This window comes from Phyllostomus discolor, chromosome 2 (assembly GCF_004126475.2).
Source record: "Phyllostomus discolor isolate MPI-MPIP mPhyDis1 chromosome 2, mPhyDis1.pri.v3, whole genome shotgun sequence".
Classification (NCBI taxonomy): Eukaryota; Metazoa; Chordata; class Mammalia; order Chiroptera; family Phyllostomidae; genus Phyllostomus; species Phyllostomus discolor.
The window spans coordinates 193,556,356-193,579,655 of NC_040904.2; the positions used below are offsets into that span (position 1 = coordinate 193,556,356).

Below are 23,300 nucleotides of genomic sequence, written 5' to 3' on the forward strand. Positions count from 1 at the left end.
CTGGTTTGGAGTAAGAAACAACAGACCAATTTTTATCCTTTTACTGAGGAGAAAAAAATATTTAATATTTTTGTTGTATAAGGAATAGCACCTAAGGCAGGTATTTATACTCCTGACCTCAGCCCCAGGCACCCCCATTTTACAATGCTGTAGGACACAGCAGAGTTGGAATTGGAAAGAAAAGGTAGCAGACAACAGATTGAAGGGAACAGGGGGATGCAGAAAGAGTGACAACAGTTATGTGTGCCAAACACTTTTAGTCCCTGTAGTGAACAGGATGGTGCCAACCAAGTCACTACACCAGCTAGTGAGCCTGCCACAGATGTAGGAGAAAATGTTCAACAGGAAGGGAGGGAGTGACAACAAAACTGGCCACAGCTACAGGCAGACAATCCATAGGATGCACTGGATTTTGCTACTCGTGTCACACACCCTAGCAGAACCTGACCTCTCCCACTGGGGAGGCACACCTACACTCCACCCATTCCCTTGCCTTACCATACTGCGTATCCCTTTGGGAGAACCGAGAGACTGTGGCTAGATACTCCGCTCCAGGATAAGGCTGAGCAGTACTAGTTCTCTAGACTTCTTTTATAAAGATTGGATTAAGGAAGGTGAAAATTTTAAAATTGTTAAAAATAAAGTAGAACCCAGAGAAAATGTCAAAGTTCCACCACAGAGCACCAGCACCCAATTCCTGCGCTTTCCTTCCCTGTTTCAGTAATCCCCTCCACAGATTTACACAACTGGAACAGTTCTTCATTCCCGGTCAAGTCTGCTGGTACCAGGTTATAACCTGGACAGTGGGGAGTGTGTCTGCCTTAGGCTGCTTTGTGCAAGACGGCCACCTTAGGTCTCCTTGAGGACGTTAATCTTGGCGCAGATCTTGAGGGCTGGGCCCAGCTTGATGTTCATGGCACTCATAAGATGTTCCTCTTTAAGCAATAAAAGGGCCTGTCCATCAATCTCCTGGGAACGAAACTCCTCTGCAATCTCTTGACAGCCTAGAAGGAAATGATGGGAATATGCATGAGAAAGTTCATAATAGCACCAGAGGGTAGCAGGGGAAACCCTAGAGATAAAAAAGTGGAGACCCAGCAATGGCTGATCCTAAAGTACATGTCCTAAATTCAGAAATGAAGGTTTGAGACGACAAGCTTTGGAAGCAGAAGGAAATCAGAGCAACCAGCTATTTAAAAGAGCCAAGATAATGAAAGAACTAAGTTGTTCAACCACAGAAATAACCTCAAACAGCTTGAGGAGGGGGAAAAGGGTAGGGGCAAAGATACATGCATGTTTTCTTTTACACTGGTAAGAAAAGTTACGGCTCTGTGACACTTGTTTAAGAGCACAGAATTCAGACAAATAGCAAGAAGGGGTGATTTTCTTTCCTGGAGAAAACAATCCCTTTGTGAAGAATAGTTCATTAGACATTCTTGCTTTGAAGAATGGGGGGCAACAATGTTCCCTCATTTTCTAATCCCCTTCTCCATTGAAAAAAGTCTTCTATCCATGGTGGGTGTCACAATCACACATAAAAATACACTTTATCCAAAAATTATTGATAAGAAAGATAGCTGAACTATCAGAGATGAAAATCAAAAACTGAAATTGCTGGCAACAGAGGGTGGCAACCCAGGAGGAATTAGTAATCCAGGCTGTGGGCAAGTAACAAAAAAATATCAAGAGTATAGACTTTGAGCCCTGGCTGGGTAGCTCAGTTGGTTAGAGCTCTGTCCCAATACACGGAGGTTGGAGGTTCAATCCCAGTCAAGACATGCACAAGATTCAACCAATAAATGCATAAATAAGTGAAACAACAAATCAATGTTTCTCTCCTTTCCTCTCTAAAACTCAGAGTCAACCAATGAATGTATAAGTGAAATTGATATTCCTTTCCTAAAACTCAATGAAAAAAATTTATTTTTAGAGAGTGCAGCCTTCAAGCCTCTACTGCTTAAAATTCAGTTATGTTCCCTGTTACCAAAGGCTGTGCAAAGACCTAAGGAAAACTGCATATATGTGACCTGGGTTCTGCTGGTACCTTGTAGAGAAGCAATAAACTCATAAACTTCCTCTACACTCCAGCGGCTAGGGTTACTGGACAGGAACACAGGGTTGATGCCATGTAATTCTGGTGTAGGCGGGGCTGTATTGGGGTTCCCCAGGTCTCGTTCTCCATGCCCAGCTCTCACTGACAAAGGCCCAGGAGATGTTGGAGAGAGTGCTTCATCATAACTGGAATTATCTGAACCCCGGCTAGAGTCCTCTTGACCCTAGAAAGAAAACCAAAAAACAGTGAAGTCATGAGTAATGACTCCCCTCCCCAACCACCCTGGGTTTGGGTTAACATTGGGCATGGAAGAAAAACGAATCTTACCACAAGTGAAATAATTTCTACTTCATTTGCAAATGTCCAAAGTCACCAGTCTACTCTCAAGTGCCTTTCAAGTATAAACTATCACTTTCTTGATTCTCCCCTTCTACCAATGATTGTTCTAGATTCTCACTACACAAATATAGTTCAAGGATTAATAGATACATGAACCAGTAGTCAGAGGAGAGGAGAGGAGATAAAACAAGTCAGGATCTTAGAATTTTGAGTAATGCAATCAACACAAAACCAGAGTTCTGATCTTATACAACTCAGGCCCATTTTAAAGGTGGCTCTGGGACAGCAGCTCACCCGGTGGCGCTTGCCCTGGATCTTGGCCCGGGCGATGTCAGAGGAGCTACGGCGGGGTCCACGCCGACGAACACGAGCATAGTTGGCTTCTTGAAACTCTTTCATTTTTTTCCTCTTCAGCCGGAACTGGTGGCTACAGCTCACATTATACCTACAGGTCATGCACATGTAGGATATCAAAGATGCTACAGAGAACTACCTTCCTACCTACACTAAAGGTGAATTGGTTATTTTAAGAGCTGATTTGGAAATTATGAAAACAAACAAGGAGACATTAAGTATCAACTGTGACATGATCCTAGGGAAGGGATACAATATTCGATGAAGGAGCCACTGCTGAAGGCGAGGAGGGGGGTGTCTCCAGTACCTCTTAGCACAAGTCATGGAACAGAATCTCTTGGAGCCTCGAAACTGCTCTGCAGGGGCGTACTTTCCACAGTACTCGCACTTCAGGAGATTCGCCTTCTTATCTAGCTCTGAAAAATAAGGCATCACTTGCAAGCTGCCATCAGCTTCTGCTGCCACTCAAGCCATCATTAGTCCCAGAGCTGGACTCAATCACTCTCCGAGTTTGCCCCCAAAGGTGTACACCATCAAGTGTACGCCCTAAAACATAAAGTTCAAATTCCATAACCATAAAGGTATGTCCATCACAGTCTTCCTAACCTTAAGCTAGACTATTTCCATTCTGATGACTAATTTTATTCCAATTCATACTCTCAGATTTCATATAAGACTGCATTTCTGGACAGGGAAGAGGAACTAATCACTAATGCTTAGAAAGATATCCCTCCCTCCCTTCTATGGAATTCCTTTTGTGTGATTCTACACATTCTAATGCACAGGCGGCAAACACAAGGCCTGCAGCTGAATTCAGCCCTCCACCTTGTTTTATCCAGTCTGGCACCTTGTTTCCACCTACTGGCAGCGCCGAGTTCCTTGCCCCTAGTTAAGGAGCAGTTACAGTCCTAAAATTACATTCAGCCCTTTGAAGGCAACCGTGAGGCTGATAAGACCCCCAGTGAAAATGAGTTTGATACACCTGTTCTAATACATCTCATAGTTTCCGTCTGGATGGACATCATATAATTCCTACTTTAAAGAGACAATTACTATTTTATAGGGAGTCCTCAAACACAACAGCCACATAAGCCTCCTTCCCCAGATGAGTCTGTAAATAAATACTTACCGGCAGATGGGCTGTCCCCTCCCAAGGGACCACCTGACTGATTCTCATTCAGTCCTGTCAGGAGGCCAGTCTGTAGTGACTTCTCAGACTCTTTCAGTAACTGAGAACAACCCACCTGTCCCAGAAAAAGTCTACAGTTAAGTTAGCCTGATTCCTTTCTGCTTTTCCATAGCTTTCCCCAGCATTTCTCAGCAGCATGTCTTTGCCTGGATCTCTGAGTTCCTGGCCAAGTCTGGTTCACAGACAATCATTTTCCACATGGCAGTCAAAGAGTCTCTAACTGGCTTTTTTCAGATAAGCCACTGGAGAACAGGTTCCTACCCTGGCTCCCTGTTTTATCCTTTGGCTTCCTAAGTTGAGGGAATGCACTAGGAGTCAGGACAGCTATGCTCTATCTAGTTTTGCAGCTGGTGGTACCTAAAGTCCATTACGGTAACTTCTCTACCTCGATTTTCTTCATTATAAACCAACCTCGTTTGTCTAACTAAACATTACAGTTTTAAAGGTGACTTCCTGTCTTTTCCTCTCCTCTTCCCAACATTTTCATTTTCTGGTCCACACATTCTTTCCTTTTCTCTTCCCTTCCTTCTTTACCACTTACCAAATAAACAGCAGAATTGATCCATTCTCTGATAATAAATAGTTCTGAGCCTTGGGGTTTCAGTAGCATTTGAAAAGACAAGAGTCAGACCAAGCCCCCACCTGCAAGTCCCACCAGATGGCCCTGCCCTCACCGGGAAAGGTTCTGCTCCTTCCTGGATTACGAAGCCTTCAATGATGTGGGTGAGGATCTGGGGCTTCACAATGGCCTGTGGGGGTTTTGAGTCACCCATCTGTCTAGACACCATGGCTAGGGTAGGAGGTGGTACTGATGGGGCAGGAGCCAAAGACACTAGTTCGCTGCTTGGGGTATTAGCATTCACATTGGTCACTGATTCAACTTTCTCTGGAAAATAAACACAAATTAAGACACAGATTCAAAGTAATGTAATTGACCCATCTAGTAACCAAGCCAGTCTGATCTTCCGCAATACATGTTCATCTTTGCTAATTTCACCTGGATTCTGTTTTCCAATCTACTCATTTGTCCACCAAGTTCAGCCCCATATTCTGCTGAACCAGACTTATCTTTTAGCGCAGTCGCTCAGACCACCAACCTCTGAGCACTCCGACAGCACTGCAAGGTTGGGCTCTCACCTCCGAGGCTGCTCTTCTCCTCCATGGCCTTTGGGCTCTCAGCTACTGGAGATGCCTTCGCAGGAAGCATTGAACCCAAAGTGGAGGCATCATCTCTTTCCTCCTCAGACTCAGCCTTGCGTTTGCCACCCAATGCCTGGGGTTTTCCCTATAAAGAAAACAACAAGAGAGAAATCAAAAGTTATGAATGAAGGATAATGAGGAACCACAAATACTCCCACATGTTCAGAGAAAATTTTCTTAGTTCCAGCTTCCCCAATCTGTATACTTCCCATGGTATATTAAAATGCCTGGTTATTCCCAGTAAGTGTAACTTCCAATCAGGACAAAAGAAAATGCAACCAACATTCATTAGTCCTGACCTAGACCTCAAGACCCTGGACTCATTATGGTCCAACTAAGAACTGTTGTTTTTCTAAAGATGACTTAGGTGGTCAAGACTATCTAGATCTCATTTAGTACAGATCCAAAGACCCAGAATGACTTTAGTAGCAAATTTAGGAGTACAACGTTCAAATGTTATATGCATTAACATTGCACTCTCTTTCGAAAAGAATACCAGTATCTTTTCTTTCCATTAACTGCTCACACACAAAACAAACAGATAAACACCTTCTAAACTCTTCATTCCCCTACTAAATTCCATTTCTACTCAGCCCTAGGCCCACTCTCAGGAGCCCCCTCAAAACCACTGGACCCCACTCACCGGCAGGTGCACAGACTGCATATAGAAGGCAGCAGGGACCTGGGCTGCAACAGGTGAAGAGGTGGTAGCCCCACCCTTTACCACATGTGCTGTCCCCTGAACAGGAGCAAGGCTCATCCCAGAGGCCAATGTGGGAGGGCACTCCTGCAGTGCTCCAGGAGCCTGGGATGAAGGTGGCGAGGAGGCCAAATGGGCCTGACCAGGCTGCATTGTACCTGGCATCCCCCGGGAAGTAGGCACAGCAGCTGCCAGCTGTGCCAACCCCAGAGCCTGTGCCTGGGCTGAACCCGGCTGTCGGGTGCCCACAACTTGCACAGGGATATGGGGTGGTGGTTGCTGAGTAGCTGACATCTTAGCAGCGCCCAACTGAGGAGGCTTGATTGGTGCTACAGGTGGTTTGGATTGGAGAGAGATGGGTGGCTTGGGAGTTGGGTCAGGTGGGAGGGACAAAGGCGAAGACTGAAGCATGGGTTGAACAACCAGGGTTTGAGCTTGCTGCTGGGACTGGGAAGGTGGGACCTGCTGAGTAGGTGGGACCTGTGGGGGCTGAGGGGCAGAGAGAGCTGTGGCTTGCTGCTGTTGCTGCTGCTGCTGTTGCTGCTGCTGCTGCTGCTGTTGGGCCAGCTGGAGGTGTGTGGCTGTGTGGAGGAGCTGAGACTGACGGTGCTGGAACTGCTGCTGGTGGTGGATGGCAATCTGCTGCTGGATTACCACCTGTTTCTGTTGGAGGTGGATCTGTTGCTGTTGCTGAATCAGGGAATGGGGTTGGATCTGTGTGTAGGTGGCTACAGGAACCAGCCCAGATGGACCAACAAGGAAGAAGAGCAGAAAATAATCATTATAAAATTAAAAGTAAAATTGTTTTTCCAAGTTATACCCAGTTTTGGAATCAGAGTGGATGGAAATTAACCTACAAGGACCTCAGAGAACCCCTCACACATACTCTTGCCTCTAAGTCAGACATTACCAGATATTACCAACTATCTCTAGCCTTAAATATTTCAAGGAAAGAACTCCCTTGCTCAATTATTTAATAATCCCCAGTAATTTCTTACATGTATCAAACTTTTATTTTCTTTGTTATACTTAAATCTTATTACATTGAACACAGCAAAGTAAGCTGACTCATCTACATGATTGAACTGAGTTCCTCAAGGCCAAGTCCGTGTTTTACTCATTTTTACATCCCTAGAATCCAGCCCAGCACATTAGAAACACTTAACAGTCACTGGAAGAATAAACGTCTTTAGAGGTAAAATCCCAACATCTTCCTCCCATGATTGTCCCAGTTTTTAAGACTCATCAGTTTAGGTCCCCACCTATGAGAAGTTGTAGGAGCCAGCAGCTGCAGGCTGACTTTACCCAGTTCCCGCCACTGGAAATGAGCTGACTACCTCACCCCACCCCCACGCCCCCACCAGGTGGTCAAGAAAACACAAGTGGCATAAAAGTACTTTGGAAAAAGAAGGGCTATAATAGTATGTAAATACTAACTACCAATACAACTGATAATTAACTCTTACTTTTTGTGAGTAAATTATCCAAATGGAGCAACAACTAAAATGCTAGAAACAAGAAAGGCAAAAATACACATTACCAAGTAAGGTAGACATATCTAACTGTATCTACCGTAGTCTGAGAGCAAGTAAACTATTTTGGTTATTTTATTATTTATTCTCTTTTCTCCTTATCTTTGATACAGATGATGACAAGCCACTATATTAAACCACGGCTGCATCTGCTGGTCCTAAGTGTTCTAAGGCACTTGCACAGTCCTGCTCTACACTGGGCCACCTAACCACCATTTAACCACCAGCAGACACCACTCATCCCTTCTGCTAGACTGTAAGCTCCATCAGGACAGGGAATCTGTTTTCCAAAGACGTAACCCCAGCACCTCCTAGCACAGTGGGCAACTGAACAAGAACTGGGTAAACGAGTGGGTAGAGTGACTACACTGAAGAACCCAGGGCCTAAGGCAACCTGTAAACTGACAGCTGACACAGACTAGAGCTAGCTCTCTTACCTGTCCTCCTGTCTTCCTGGACTAACATGATCAGGGTGATGTGACAGAGAAGCAGGAAAGAAGACAAAAAAGTGTACTCTGAATATTTCAAACAGTTCTGAGAGGATGACACTGTGAGAAGCAGCCATTTACCTGAGCTAATAAGGGTCTGGCTGGGAGCAGGTGTGGCTGTCCGGGTCAAGTTCATGCCCACGCTCTGCTGACCAGTGCCCTCCGCTTCTGCCTTCTTGGCCGCCGCACTTTCTGCTTCGGTCTGGCTGCCCTGACTCACAGTCACTGTTTGGGCTGCAGGCAAGGGCTGCACCACTCCTGTGCCCTTCCTGGGACAGCTCCCACCACCACCTATTCCTGAGGAAGGCAACGGACCCAAGCCCCCAGGTGCCTGGCCACTTCCACCAGGGCCCATGGCCCCTGGGATGCTATTCCCACTGCCTCCACCAGCCTGACTAAGGTTGAGGGACTGGCCTGAGGCCCCAGAGGAAGCCTGAGCCACAGCTAGGGCCTGGCTAGAGGCCTGGGAGAGGCTAGAGACAGGGGATGCTCCAGGAGGAATGGCCTTCTGCGTAGAGCCTTGCATTTGAGGTCCTTGGGCTGAGGCCTGTTGGCTCCTCACTGCCAAGTTCTGCACCTGAAAGATAAGAGGAAAGGGATTGAGTAAAGGGGAACAAGAGGTACTAGGGTCAAAGATTTCAGTGACGAATTCAGAACAGCAAAGATAGCTACAGATATTCTACAGCCTACCTCAACTTGTATGCCCACCTTCGAAATTATATATGTTAAAGGCTTTCCAGTCACCCAGGAAAGAACTCATATTAAATTTTATTTTTAGTCTCCTTCATTCAGTATGAAATGTATCATCAAGTTTGGTCATTTATCCTTCAGAATGTCTCAGATTTTCCCTTTCCTCTCCATTCTTGCATTCACTCATTCATCCAACATCTACCAAATACCTACCCCTATGCTTCAGGTATTGCACTGGATACTAGACATGCAGGGATAAAATAAAGTCCCTGCTCTTAATGAGTACTTTCCCCTAGGGGAGAAAGACAAGAAAATCACCAGTAACCATATTATACTATGCACAGATATGCCTAAAGTGCTATGGGAGCACAGAACAGGAAGAGTAACTCCGACTATAAAGATTAGGGAAGATCCCCTAAAACAGACGATGTTTGACCTGGGGCTCAATAGGTAATAGTGAAAGTGAGGGTTTGAAGACACAGGTAACAACATTTGCAAGACCATCGAGCCAAACAAAAGGATAGCATTTTTGGAAATTATAACTATTTCATTATGTTTAGAGCACATTAGAAGGAATGGCAAGAAATGAAATTAGGAAAGTAGGCTGAGGCTAGGGAAGTAGACAGGTACCAGATCATAAGGGCCTAAATGTGCTAAAATAAGGAGTCTGAACTTCAGTTTGGAAACAGCAATCATACCTATCGTCTGCATCATTATATTTCCAACACCTAGCACAGTGCCTGCCACACAGTAATACATAAGTACTCCAAAACATGAACAGAGAAGGAATGCAGAGTACTTAATTGATTACAGGAAGCCACTGAAGAATATCAATCAGAATAAACATGATCAAATCTATAGCTGAAACCATGCTTTTAAACATTCTCATGGAAATGTGAATCAGTACAACCCCTTTGAAAACAGTTTGCCGTCATATCCTAAACTGACCATTCTCACACCCTCTAGCCCAGGAATTTCACAAGAGAAACTTCTGTGTACAAATGTAGGCATATATAAAATGTTCATAGTTAGCAATATGCACAGTAACAAAAGCCTAGGTACAACCCAAATGGCCATTATCAGAAGCCCCGGCTAGCATGACTCACTTGGCTAGAGCATCATCCCATAACCAAAAGTGACCAGTTCGATGCCCAGTCAGGGCAACTGCCTGGGTTGCAGGCCAGGTCCCCAGCTGGAGGCATGCAAGAGGAAACCAATAAATGGTTCTTTTGCACATCAATGTTTCTCTCCCTTTCTTCCCCCATCCCTTCCCCTCTTTCTAAAAATAAAATCTTCAAAAAGGAGAAAAGATGAATATATTCACACAATAGAGTATTACATAAAAATCAAAATAAAGTACAATGACATGTAACACTATGAATGGATCTTGGTAATAAGTTGTTAAGAAACCATTCTCAAAGACCGCATACAGCAGAAGTGCCTTTTAAATGTAAATACAGATAAAATGAATAATTTTCATATATTACTTATATATTATATAATAATACATGATATGGTATCTGAGATGTGCTTCTAAATAATCCACAAGAGAAGGGAAAGGCCTGGAAAGACTGGCCTTGTGTTCATCAATGTTGAAGCTAGATGGTAAGTACATAGGGATTCATATATTTTTCTATTGTTTTGTATGTTTTAAGTTTTCCATAATAAAAAGTACTTTATTAGTTGTAAATGCACTAAAACTATACAAAAAGGGAAACAAACAAAGGGTAAACCTAGGAACCAAAATGTCATCACCATGGGCAGGGGTTGGGGGTAGATGGAACTAGGAATGCTTATTATATTATTAAAACTTACTGAGTAAATAAGTAAAAGTGGGGCATGAATGGACCGTTAATGAGAGGATGTTATGAACCAAGGATTATGATTTATCAAATTCTGTATATCAAAAGTACAATTAAAAATAATTTTATTAATAAAAAAGAAAAGAGGAAGAACTCATGGCTATAGACAACAGGGTAGTGATTGTGGGGGGCAGGAGAGGTAGGTGGAGATGGAAGAGGGTATGGGGGATAAATGATAATGGAAAAAATACAATAAAAATAATGTAAAAATATTTTTAAAGAAAAAATAAAAATAAAAATTTAGGAGACTAAAAAAAATGATGTTAGTAACAACATAGTTTCTAAAAAAAACTTATACTGATAGTAATGTGGAAGAGGATTAGCAGTAGTTATGGCTGAAATTAAGACTAGTTAGGAAACTAGTACATTAACTCACCTGAAAATTGAAAGAACCTGGATTCAGGTAACAATAGTAAAGAAGAGGTGATAGCTTTTGAGAATGATTTACATTAAGAATGATCAGGATTGGGTGCTGGGGCACTTAATATCTGGCAATTATACAGCTTTTTCTAGTCGGCTTCCTCCCCACAATGACTACTTAAAACTGTCCTGCTTTCCCTACACCTCTTGAACCACTTCCTCCTTCCCCTCTCATTCACCCCTGCAGAAACAATGAAACCATTATACAAGCATGATCCTTCAGGATCCTTCTACCGAATCTACATTCAGCTGCATGAGCACCCACCACTTACTTCTCCCTTCTCTCCCTCTATCCTTCCTCCTTTTCAATCCTTTCCTTTCTCTTCAGCCTCTCCTCTACGGGCTCCATTCTATCACCACCCTGGAACCTCACTTCCCTTCCCCTGGTTTCATCCTGTCACTGCCAAACTCTTGATAATTATTTACATTCCCTGCATCTACTCCCACTAGCCAGTCATTCCCTACCCCTGTGACTCCACTGAAATGGCTCTCCATCCGTAGCAGCAACTCCATCTTTTTTGCCCTCTCTACTGTATTTGAAGGCCATTTCTTGTCCCATTCTTTTCTTCATGACAACACACAATCCAGATTTTCCTGTCTTCCTGTCACTCTTTCCTGCTCCCCTTTGTCAGCCCATCAGCCTTTACTCAACCTTGAACTGCTCTATTTTCTAAGGGCTCATCATAACCCTCAGGGATCCATCTTAAAGGCTTTTCTCTTCTCAACCCATACCCTACCCCTATGAAATCTCAAACACTCCCTTGATTTCAATTATCATCGACATGCCTACTACTCTTGAATGTTCACCTCCAACTCGGAGCCCAGGAACCACATAAATAAAACTGCTGACAGGCGAGTCTCCTGGATTGGATGGCTAACAGGCGCGTCTAAGCCAGCATATCCAAAAGTGAACTTCACCCAAAATCCACTTCTCCAACATTTTTCATCTCCTAAGTGTCACTACCAGCCATCTCACTGCTGAGCCACATCTCACCTCTGGCATCTCCCTCAGCTCCCTATCACTGTATCAGTCCTCCTTTGTCAATGACCTTCTAAGTTTTTCTCAAATCTGCTCATCTCTGTTCATCTCCACTGCTCCTGCCTAATCCAAGCACCATCTTTCCCCTAAACCGTTATGATGGCATTCTCCCATATTCACTCATACCATCTCCATTTATCATTTATAGAAAAGCCAAGCCTTTGAAATTAAAATTTTATTAAAAACCCTCAAATCTCTCATGTCACTTCCATGTTCAACATCCTTCCATAGTTTCCCATTGCCTTTCACGTAAAGCCCCAAATCCTAAACACAACACCTAAGTCCTGCCCGATGAGGTTTCTCTTCTCTCCAGCACTATCTCCGCTCCCCTTTGCCACACTCCAGGAACACAGGTCTTCTTTCAGTTCCTCAAATACATTAACACTTCTTCCCTCCTCAGATCTTTGGACGCAAAGTTCCCCTGCACTCACCACTCCTTCCATGTCTTCACCTGACCAACTTCTACAGACCCAATTTAACTGTCACCTCTTCAGGGAGGCCATCTTGACTCCTTCCCCCATCCCAAGGCTAAATTAACTCCCTCTCTCTGTTTTCCGAGCCCTCTGTACTTTCTAGTGAAGCAACTATTACACCATTCAGGTGATTATTTGTTTAATGTCCGGTGGTTCAATGATCTGTAATCCCCATCAGTCTAGGGATGATGACTCTTGGACATTCAAGGCTAAAGAATGTCTGATATATAATGATAACAGCTAACACTCATTATGTCCAAGCACTTTTCAAACGCTTATACATCAGTTCATTTAGTCCTCACAACACACCCTGACTAGGTATTTTATAATAGATGTTTTATATATGAAGAAACTGTGCCCAAAAGATGTTAGGTCATTTGCCTAGGGTCACAGAGTGAGTCATGGAGTTGGAATCAGAGACATCAGATTTACATTTTTAACCACTACTGTCCGCTCCACATGCTGACACTCAACAAGTGATTGATACACGACACAAGTGGATATGGAAGCAGTCTCAACCTTTCTCTGATCCTACTGTGATCACCACAATCCAAAACCATGGTCTTACCTTATTACTAAATGACCCCGACCACTCCTTAGTAGGTTCCCTAATTTCTTTCTTCTTCAGGCACATGGCCCTAAATAATTTCCTATTTATCTGCTGTTCAATGGCCAACAATGACCCCTGCTACCTATGGAGCTACTTGGCTTTCAGACTTCTCCCTAACAATGAGCTTGTCTACCATCAGGCCTGTGGCCTCCTCTTTATTGACTCACCCCCAACTCATAGTTATATATGTGAATTATGCCTTCACACACACTGTTCTGTGTCCAGTTTTCTTCTTACTCCAGATGAAATCATACCCATCCTCCGAGAATTTATTCAAGTATCCCAACCGTCACTGAGAAATAATGTAGCCAACTCTTCTCTAAACTTGTCACTCAAAGTTAGTACAATTTACTTTTGTACTTCTTTACTCTCTAAGCACTTCATAAAGACTTGACTCATATTTATTTTCACTCCCCCAAAGTTTCTAGTATACATCTGAACACAAAGCTCAATATTTACCTGCTAACTCATAAACTAAAAAAAATTAGTATTATGAGATCCCAGTTTATTTCCCATTCATAAGATAAAATATTCAGGCTCAAATTACAAAGTCTGTCTGGAAAAAGTCCAGCCATTGTTAATATACTGAGAATGGTTTGCACAATATTGATGTAACCTGGCAGCCAAGTGGACTGGAATACCTATGCGTAAACAATGACAACTTCACTGTACTAGTCAGTGGGCATGGTAGACACCATTGAGTGAGCATGTGTGCTGTGTGGCCATCACATTCAAAATGACTGAGCAAGCAGAGCAATGAATTTGCATCAAATTTTGCATTAGGCTTGAACATCCCTCCGCAGAAACTATCCGGATGATTCTGAAGGCAGCAGCTATGGGCAACTAGTGATTGGCAGCTTCATCACAACAATGCACCTGCACATGCATCATATCTCATGCAGGTTTTTGGCAAGACATCAAATTATGCAGGTGACTTGGCCCCCTACAGCCCAGATTTGGCACCCTGCAACTTCTCGCTTTTCCTAAAACTAAAATCACCTTTAAAAGGGAAGAGATTTCAGACTGATAAGATTCAGGAAAATACAACAGGGCAGCTGATGGTGACTGGGAAAACTGTGTGAGGTCCCAAGGTGCCTACTTTGAAGGGGTCTGAGGCACCACAGGCCTATGTATAATGTCTCTTGTATCTTGTATTTTCTTCAATAAATGTTTCTACTTTTCGTATTACATGGCTGGATACCTTCTGAACAGACCTCGTATATATACAAACCTAACACTTTCTACATATTTCTATTTCGGGGGGTAAGAAGCAATGGTAAGAAAGATTTCACTGGGACTACACTGCGAGAAGAAACAGACTAATGAAAGCTGAGAGCTACAGAAACTCATGAAGAGAAAGAATCATACACTCTTCCCACAACTCATCCAGGTCAGCCTAACATCTATGCAACAGTACAATTCCCTCAACCATCCCTCATCTTCCAGAGACAGTACTGCAAGGAGAGAGAATTAAAGACTTCCTGAATAAACTGAGCCACAGAGGGCTAAAAAAATGTAAGGAAATCTGCCCTGTGTTAAGAGTAAGTCTCCCAGATCCAGACGGCTATTTTCAATCAAATCTACTTCCCTTCCTAACTCAAATAACTCAAAAAGTTGTAAGAGATTCAAGTCCTATAGAAATTAAAGGCAAAAAAACAAAAAATAAGAATTCTGAAAATCAGCAATGAGGTAGAAGAGCGGGCCCTAGTCTGGCCGTTCCCTTCATGCTCCCCAGTGCCCGTGCACAGGTCAATGGTTGCCACTGACCTGGTCTGCATCGGTATGAACTCCCGGAGACTGCGCAGATGGCACCTCCTGCTGGACTGCAGCCACTGCCCCGTTAGGCATCAGGATAAGTTGGGAGGCTAGAGGCACATTCCGGCCCAGGGTCCGGTTTACCTGCAATAGGTTTCCCAGCTGTGGCTGGCAAGGAGAGGAGGAAGAGCAGGAGAAAGAGAGCAAGAAGAAAAGACAGAAGAAATGGAAAGGAAGGACCACAAGACAAAATAAACAGAAGATAAGAAACAGCAAAGCCCTGCCCCTTTCCACACCAACCCAGCAGACCCTTATTCTCCACATATGATGATTCATCCAGAAGAAAACCTAGAATGTGTACACAACTACAGATTGATTGAACAAAGAGTCAAACATGAAAGAAGTTGAGACAATGAGCATTTCAGAACAAGTGTTTATGTACAGTAAGTAGATAGGCTAAGAGAACAGTTAGAATTTATGTACCTGAGCCACAGGAATAAAGATTAGAGTATCTGATGCTGATTTAGTCAAATGTTAAGGTGAACATCTTCTAACTTAGGATCTCAATGTAACCTACAGGCTACCTGTGAATACTGAGCTTTACTTCTACAAGTAAGGCACAAGTAGATAAGCTTGTCTTCTAACAGCTGGGTAACTATGATCAAATAAAATAGCCTTCACTCAAGTCCTAGCCAGGGACAGAACGATTATGCCCCTGGGACAATGGCAGCTGTGTCTGTGGCTTACCCGTAGATACATCTGGGCCTGGGACTGGTTGAGGGGTGGGGAGGTGGTGTTCCCCAGTAGCACAGATTGGGTCAAAGTGGTAGCACTGGGAGAGCTCACACTCTGGGATCGGCTGATGAGCTGGGCGGCCGACGTGGTGGCCAGATTGATCTGTGTGTACAGAAAAGAGCCAGGACTAAGGATTTAGGACAGGTAGGAGGAAAGGTAAATGACTGACAAATTCAGAGTGACATGGTCAAGAATAGAGTATCTCATTTTCATAGAGTCAGGGGAAAATGAATAATACCTTCCTATCCACAACTGTCATCTTGGCCACTATGGGGTATTACCAAAGTAAACGAACCACTGCCTAGCTACTAGCATAGCAGTTGAAAAGGCAAAGGAGGAAAATGGAACAGATTTCACATCTCACTAAAGGGTCCAAGATTAGTCCCTTCCCTGTATCATGTCCTCTTCTTCCCCAGGATTTTCTTTCCCCTTTCTTAGACCTCCTTGATAAGACTCCTATACAGATCCAAGTTGGTGATTTTTCATTTTACAAATTCTCTCTATGAGGGCAGTAAGTATCCCTGATGGCTCAATAAACACTCCCAGATCAGCTGCACAAAGTTTAACCCAGAGACAAAGGCGCAGAGAGAGAAGCCTCTCAGTGGGGAGAAGCAGCACTCACTGAGGCCTGCGTGGTGGTAGTCTGCTGCTGAGCAGTGCTGGTGTTTGGGGAGCTGGCCTGCCGACTGGCAGCAATGGTGGCCTGTTAGAGGAAAGAAAATAAGGAAGAGCAGAGACAATGAAAGAAAAGGCTGTGAATCTTCCAGTAATAAATCAGAGGCACAACACATAATAGAGATTTCAGGTAAGAACTGAGAGACTGCCCTGGCTGGCGTAGCTCAGTGGATTGAGCGCGGGCTGGGAACCAAAGTGTCCCAGGTTCGATTCCCAGCCAGGGTACATTCCTGGGTTGCAGGCCATAACCCCCAGCAACCGCACATTGATGTTTCTCTCTCTCTCTCTATCTCCCTCCCTTCCCTCTCTAAAAATAAATAAATAAAATATTAAAAAAAAAAAAGAACTGAGAGACTCTGGAGCAAGAGTCTCCAGTTTATTGTCCAGTCTATTATGGAGCAAGGACAAGTATATTCATTGTGCCAATAACCCTCACATTACCACATGTGCTAACCCAACAACTCCCACAAAACCCTTGGGGGCAACCAGGCAACCTATCCTCCTCCCACTTTGTTTTAGGTGGAGGAACCTTTGGTCAGGTTACATCATGAGTCGCTGACAAGTCTAACCCAAAGCTGTCCAATACAAATGAAATGCAAGCCATATATAATCTTCCAGTATGCACGCTTTTTTAAAAGGGAAAAGAAACTAAAGTACACTTTTTTAAATTGAATTTATTGGGGTGACATTGGTTAATACAATTATATAGGTTTCAGGTGTACAGTTCTATAATACATCATCAATATATTGTATTGTGTGTTCACTACCCCAAGTCAAGTCTCCTTCCATCACCAACTACCCCCCATATCCTCTTCCACTTTATTTAAGCCACTATGTCCCATTTCAACATGTAACCAATGTAAACTACTGACATATTTTACTCTTCTTTTCTTAGTGTTTGAAATCCAAAATCTTACTGCATATCTCAATTTGGACTGGCTGCATCTTAAGCACTCAATAGCTGTATGTGGCTAGTGGCCACCATACTGCATAGTGCAGGTCTAGACACAGCCGTTCTGCTTCTAATAGGGAGTTCTCCCACAGTTCTTACTGCAACCCCAGAAGCTAAGATCCACTCAACCTCCTACAGGAGGACAGTAGGCAGAGGAGACTATGTTTCCAGCCTGGTTTAGTGGAGGATGTGGTATGCCCCTACCCACCTGTAGCACCTTTCCCCTCCCCCTCTTGGGCCAGCTGGCTGCTGACCTCTCACCTGCTGGACGGCAGCCAGGCTATGCAGCTGGGCATTGCTGAGCTGCTGCTGGAGCATGAACTGGTGGAAATACTGAGCCGCATTGGGCTGACGCTGCAGTGCCTGCAGAGCCTAGGAAGAGAAAGAGAGGATCAGCCCAGAATGAATGAATCCCTCCCAACTCCTATTCTATACAAATCACTGTGATCCTGTGAAAGGGACTCATGGTAAAGAGAGAAACAAAGAAGATGGGAGTCTGGCTAAATCATCAACTTCTGATCTGTCCAGTTCATAGTCCTCAAAAAGTAGAGATGCAATTAATTCTGCTATACTCAACTCTATTCTCATATATAAAGAAAAGTAAAGCAGTGAAACTCACATGAATGCTTATTTCCCCAAATGGAATCTGGAAATACATGGTACAGCAAGGAAAAGAATTGGGACTAGACAGGATAAAAATCAATGAAATGTTAATTAATAGAAAAGAAAAGAAAAGACCATATTCTAGGGGTACAATAGAAGTAAGAGAAACCTAAGGGGTTGGAAACAATGAAAAATAAGAATAAGTAGTGGCTCATGAAAAAGAGTCTAACAGGTAAATTTTCAAACTGGCATTTTCAAATAGTCAGGGGTGTCCAACCCATGGCCCACGGGCCACATGCAGCCCAGGATGGCTGCAAATGTGGCCCAGCACAAGTTGTAAATTTACTTAAAACATTATGAGATTTTTTTTGTGTGAGTACATGATGCAATGTATTTAATGTGTGGCCCAAGACAACTCTTCTTCTTCCAGTGTGCCAGAGACACCAAAAGGTTGGACACCTCTGATATAGTACAATGCTAATGGATATTTACAAAGATGATGCTGATGATTCAGCTTCAGTGTTAGCTAATATTCTTTAATAATCAGAACTATTTCTATGATGTACATAGTTATTCTAGTAACCAAAATATTTTGAGGAAAAGGCCTAGTCCCAGATTTTTAAAAACATGGAATTTACTATTTGTCTAAAAATGAAACTTCAGTGTAAAGAGTTTTACCTTTCCATTACTCAGAGTGATTTATACAAAAGACCTGACAATGCATGAAGAGAAAATGGTTAGAATCTGGCTACATGAACTGAATGTTATAAAAAATAATCTTAAAGACTGAATCTCATTGTGTTTTCTTGCTCAAACTGTAAATTCCTAAGATTCTCAGAACTAGACGGAACCATAGTCATCACCTAAGCCAACTCCCCCAGTTTTCTGGAAAGGAACTAAGGGCCACTATCTTCTGGCACCCTTGCATCCACCCAGCGGGCACTCACAGATCACAGCCCCTCAGAACTGAGCCTCACCTGCACTGCTTGCCGTTCATACAGCGACATTTGAGCTATCTGGGGCCGAGAGCTGCCCCCAGAGCTGGAACTCCCATTGGTGGAGTTGGAGTTCTGCTCACTCTCAGTCTCCATGATTATGGTCCAGGGTCCCCAAGGCTGATGCTCAGACTCAAGACCTGGATGGAAGGAGTAAAGGATTAAAATTTACACCTGATCTCAAACTATTATTTCATATTATTCAAATTAGATCTAAGAATTTTCCTCTTCTTCCACAATCCATGATTTCTAGGTTTTATAACTAGCAAATTTGCAATATACTCTTCCCCACACCATCTTTTGAAGCTATGCAGTATCTCAGTATCTCAAAAGAAACCATTACAAATTTCATCATAGCTGTCATTAAATATAAAATAGCCAGAATGCTAAGAGCTAAGACAGTTCATAATACTAAGGACCACACTACATTCCCATGACACTGTGTAACAATTTCAGATCTTCCCATTTAAAACTTACGGTTATCTCATTTCTATCTGCATCTGCAACATCCTTATCAGCATCATCTTAACAATGGTCACCATTTACTGAGAAGCCACTAGGTGCCTCCTCTCACTGGGCTAGGCTCTACACCTCCATTATCTCTCCCAGTGCTTTTAGGTAAATGATAATATCGCCACTTTACAACTGTGGAAATGAGGTCCTCTGAGATTAAAGAAGTTGTCCTAGTAAGTTTCAAGTCTTTACACTAGCACATGCTTCTTCAAACCAGAAAAAGAATCTGTCACTCAGTTTGAGTACTCATTGTCCTCATTTTATGGAAGAGGGACCGAAGATAGAGATATGTTAAGTGCATCATGGAAAGTCATAAAACTTGGAGGCAGAAGAGGCAGGCTACAGCCCATACAGCCCAAAGAGCTGCCTGGTTCCAGCTCAGACTACTGATAATAACATCTCTGGCACATCACTTTCCCTTCTTATATCTCAATTTCTCCATTTGCAAGGAAAGCTTCACAACTGAATACATAATTTTAACAAATGATTCCTAGGTATTAAACATTAAATACAACAACAATGAAAATCTTCAAGAAAGTAAGAGCCAACCTTTTAGTCCACTAAAGTAGTCACGATCTACCCTCTGGGGTCTACACTAACATTTGTTGGTAAGAACCAAGCAAAGACAGAAGAGAAGGAAGAAGGCATGTACATCCAAAGCAGCACTAATTGATAATAAGGTTTTTTTTATTCATTCTTATTTCTTCTCTTTTGTTAAACCTAGACACTATATTCTGTACTTCTGAGGCACGGGGCCACTAGAAGTATTAGGTCAGAAAAGCACTATTTGGTTTAGGAATGTAAACATCAAACCAGAATTTCTGCTAAGAGATGTCAAGAGTTTTATTATGATGGATTTATCTTAATGATTGCACCCAAAACAAGCAAACAAAGTAAATAAAATCAAACTGCTTAGCCTACGATACAGAATTGGGGAGATTTGTTGTTATTCCATTCCCAGTATCACCTGATCACATCATTCTCCCCCAAGAACTACCTATGTCTGCAGTTTCATTTAGGAATAGCAAATGTCACTGAAAACATGGATATAACCCAAGAAGTACATAGGAGAAATGTTATCAGCTCCAACTCTAATCTATCTTCTCCCCACATCTTTTGCCAAAATATCAAAGCACTAAATGGATACAGACCCATGAATCCTCATTATCAGCATGTGAAGAAAAAAAGTGGGTAAGGGTTAGAGGCAGCACGCATAGTTGTACAGATCACTGGACTTAGTTCACTGGACTCAGAAACAGGAGACCCCGTACTAGTTAGAGGGGACATTAACTCCTACAGGTGAAAATGCTAATAAACCATATGACCCTTCATCTTCCCCCCAAATAAAAGCCTTAATAATTTTTTTCAGACAGTGAAATAGATATAGAGATGGAAAGGGACCAGCTTAAGGTCTTTAATAAAATAAAGGGAAACTTATCAAAACCAGGGTTCCTGGATCCCAGGCACACTAATCTATTTGTTTGTGATCAACATTGGAATTGTAAAATTAAGTACAGAAAATGAAGACAACAAAAAGTTGGGGAGGCACAGTGAATTTGAGTTTTCAGCCTTAAAGGGGAAGAAAGAGAGTGAAGCTGATCCATAGAGGTCCCCAGAACAGCTAGACCACGGTCGGTCATCCTGAAACGCAGTATTTGGATGTGTATGGGTTGAGTGGGTAGGAGCACAGATCCCCCTAGAAGGGAGCTAGAAAAGGATGTTGAAGTGGACCTGGTACGGAGCAGACTGAGCCAAGAGTTGGAGGAAATCAACTTCACTAAGCATAAAACTGTCTTGTAGAGAGGACGGGAAAATTGTGCCGAAGATATGGAAGTAATCTGGAGGATAGGGACAGGAGACGCCCAGGGGTCCCTGTTGTATATAGAACCTTAATGAGAACGAGGAGCCAAATACACCGGGGGAAGGGGACAAATAGTGTGGTACCAGAAGTGAATGGACCCAAGTGAGCAGGGAAATGTTCTTACTGATAGCGGGAACACAGGCAGGAGAGAGACAGACAGAAGTCAAGAAATTGGAGGCTGAGGAACCCAGCGGACCATAAAAAGCAGGGAGATAACTAGACAGCAAGCATGCTTGGGTGGGAGGACCAAAGTCGGAGAAGGAAAAATGAATGAGAAAAGGAGCAGTCAGAAGCGACGAGGGTAACGGACAGACAGCATTAAGCACAGCGAACTGAATAGCAGGAAGACCAGGACGGGCAGAGCCAAAGGACCGCAGAGCCGAGCGCTAGAGGTAGGCAGGGAAAACTAGGGGAGGTACCTGGGGCGTTACACAGACCGAGGTGGCTGGAGAAACCTCCCCGCGCAGCCAAGCCCCCAGAGGTCCTGCCCCTCCCCAGCCCGCGGTCGCCGGGTTACCTTCGCGCCTGTCTCCGCACCCAAGCGCTCCCGGGGGGCGTCCACCTCATGTGCCAGGGACCCCAGTCGCCGGGCTGGGCGGGGGGCTTGCTCGGCCTCCGCGGCGGGCTCCCCTCGCCTCCTCCCCTTCCTGGAGGGGCGGGGGCGCCGAGAGCGGGGTGGGAGGTGCCCGGCGCGGCCGCGGCTCCCCGCCCCTCCCGCCGCTCCGGGTACGGACCCGGCCTCGGCTCTGCCAGGCCTCGGGGCTCGCTCCGGGCCTGTCACTTCCTGCCGGGCCGAGAAGGTGGGGGCTGCAGGCCGGGGGCTGCGGGCCGGGCTGGAGGAGGGGGCTGGCGGGGAGGTGCTTCCGGGGCAGCCGGACCCCTCCCCCGGCCCACCCCCTCCCCTCAGCGCCCTCCTTCCCCTCCCTCCGCGCGTCCCTCGTTTCCTGCCGGCGCCCGTTGCCATGACGACGCCGCTCCCGGGCCTCAGCGCTCCTGGCCCCGGGGTTTTTTGTGGGGTTTTTTTTTTTTTTTTCTCCCCCTCTCTCGCTCTCTCTTTCTCTTTTTTTCCTTCTTTCTCTCCGAATTCTGCCGGCGGTTGGAGGGATGAAAGTGAGCCAGTGGTGGCCTCTAGTGGGGAACTCACCTCTCACGGAGGAGTGGGAGATGGGAGAAGGGAGGGAAGTGACGTGAAAGGGGGAAAAATAAGGTATTTTTCTGGAGCTTCTAGGAATAAGGGATAAAAAGAAAGGATCAAAAGGACCAACTGACAGAGGTGGAGGAAGAGCAAAGCAGCGACCCCCAGAGAAACGGTAGACTGGCAAAGGAGATAATGCCGCGGAAAGGAGAGAAGAGGAAAGAAAAACAGATTAAGAAAAAGGGGAGAGAATGTTGATTGTTTCATCTCTCGCCTCAACTCCAAGAAGGCGGGAAAGAATGCTCCCAGAAACAGTGAACCCATTAGAAGTTGACATTTACTTAAAAGCAGCAGCCTAACGTATCTTGCTCTGAATAACACGTTTAACTCTATCATTTCAGGGATTTTGTGTGCTTGTGTGTTCTTAGGCTTTAAATGTGTTTGTAAAAGAACGACAGAAACAAGGGAGAAGGCAGGGGTATAAAGAGTGAACAATGGGGGTGTATTTGGGAACACGAAACATTCGATAAGGCAGTAGCCTTTGTCACATATCAGTTTTAAATTCTCTTAAACTTATAACATTTAGCAAATATTGATAGAGCACCTTCTATGTGCCACTCGCTGTTTCTCGGAAGCTTGGATTACATTCGTGCACAGAACAAAGATAACCGCCCTCATTAACCCTTACAGAAAGAGCCAGGGAAACACCTTGTGGATTAATAACTAGGGTTGATGCTTTCTCTGTTGTTATAGTCCAGTAACTACTTTTACTTCATGTCTTTTCCTAACCTCTGGCTATACAGTTATTTTCTTTGACAACCCACTCTTCATTCTGTCCTTTAAAAGGCAATGCACGATTTGTTTTTACAAAAGACACAGAAGTGTTCTCTTTGTTCTTTGTTTATAAGTTAGATCAGTTTAGATTTGCATTGAGAGAGGAGTGTTTGGACTCTTAATTAGCAGTAGCCAGATTTGTGTCAGAGAGGAATCTGTGCCAGGCTTCCAGGAACCAGTCAGACAAGTATGCGAGGGAAGAAACTGGAGGGCAGTCAAAGGACTGGAAAAGC

The 23,300-nt window shown here is 44.0% G+C and overlaps 1 protein-coding gene across 7 annotated transcripts; it reads right to left on the reverse strand.

The window, feature by feature from the left end:
• Positions 1-29: 29 nt before the first annotated feature.
• PHC1 (polyhomeotic homolog 1) lies at positions 30-21,969 on the reverse strand. 7 transcript variants are annotated; one of them, XM_036019371.1, is made up of 16 exons: positions 21,616-21,969; positions 20,389-20,397; positions 18,707-18,864; positions 17,388-17,498; positions 16,122-16,202; positions 15,452-15,601; positions 14,717-14,848; positions 7,937-8,432; positions 5,779-6,563; positions 5,073-5,220; positions 4,610-4,821; positions 3,876-3,990; positions 3,054-3,162; positions 2,687-2,837; positions 2,045-2,276; positions 30-1,004 (listed from the first exon to the last, which is right to left on the reverse strand). In XM_036019371.1, the coding sequence occupies exons 2-16, from the start codon at positions 20,390-20,392 to the stop codon at positions 850-852; spliced, it is 3,039 nt and encodes a 1,012-aa protein (XP_035875264.1). In that variant the 5' UTR covers positions 20,393-20,397; positions 21,616-21,969; the 3' UTR covers positions 30-849. The 7 variants fall into 7 exon arrangements, with proteins under 7 accessions (XP_035875264.1, XP_035875263.1, XP_035875265.1 ...); XM_036019370.1 differs by having other exon boundaries at positions 14,717-14,872; XM_036019372.1 differs by lacking the exon at positions 20,389-20,397 and having other exon boundaries at positions 14,717-14,872; positions 21,616-21,968.
• Between the last annotated feature and the right edge of the window lie 1,331 nt (positions 21,970-23,300).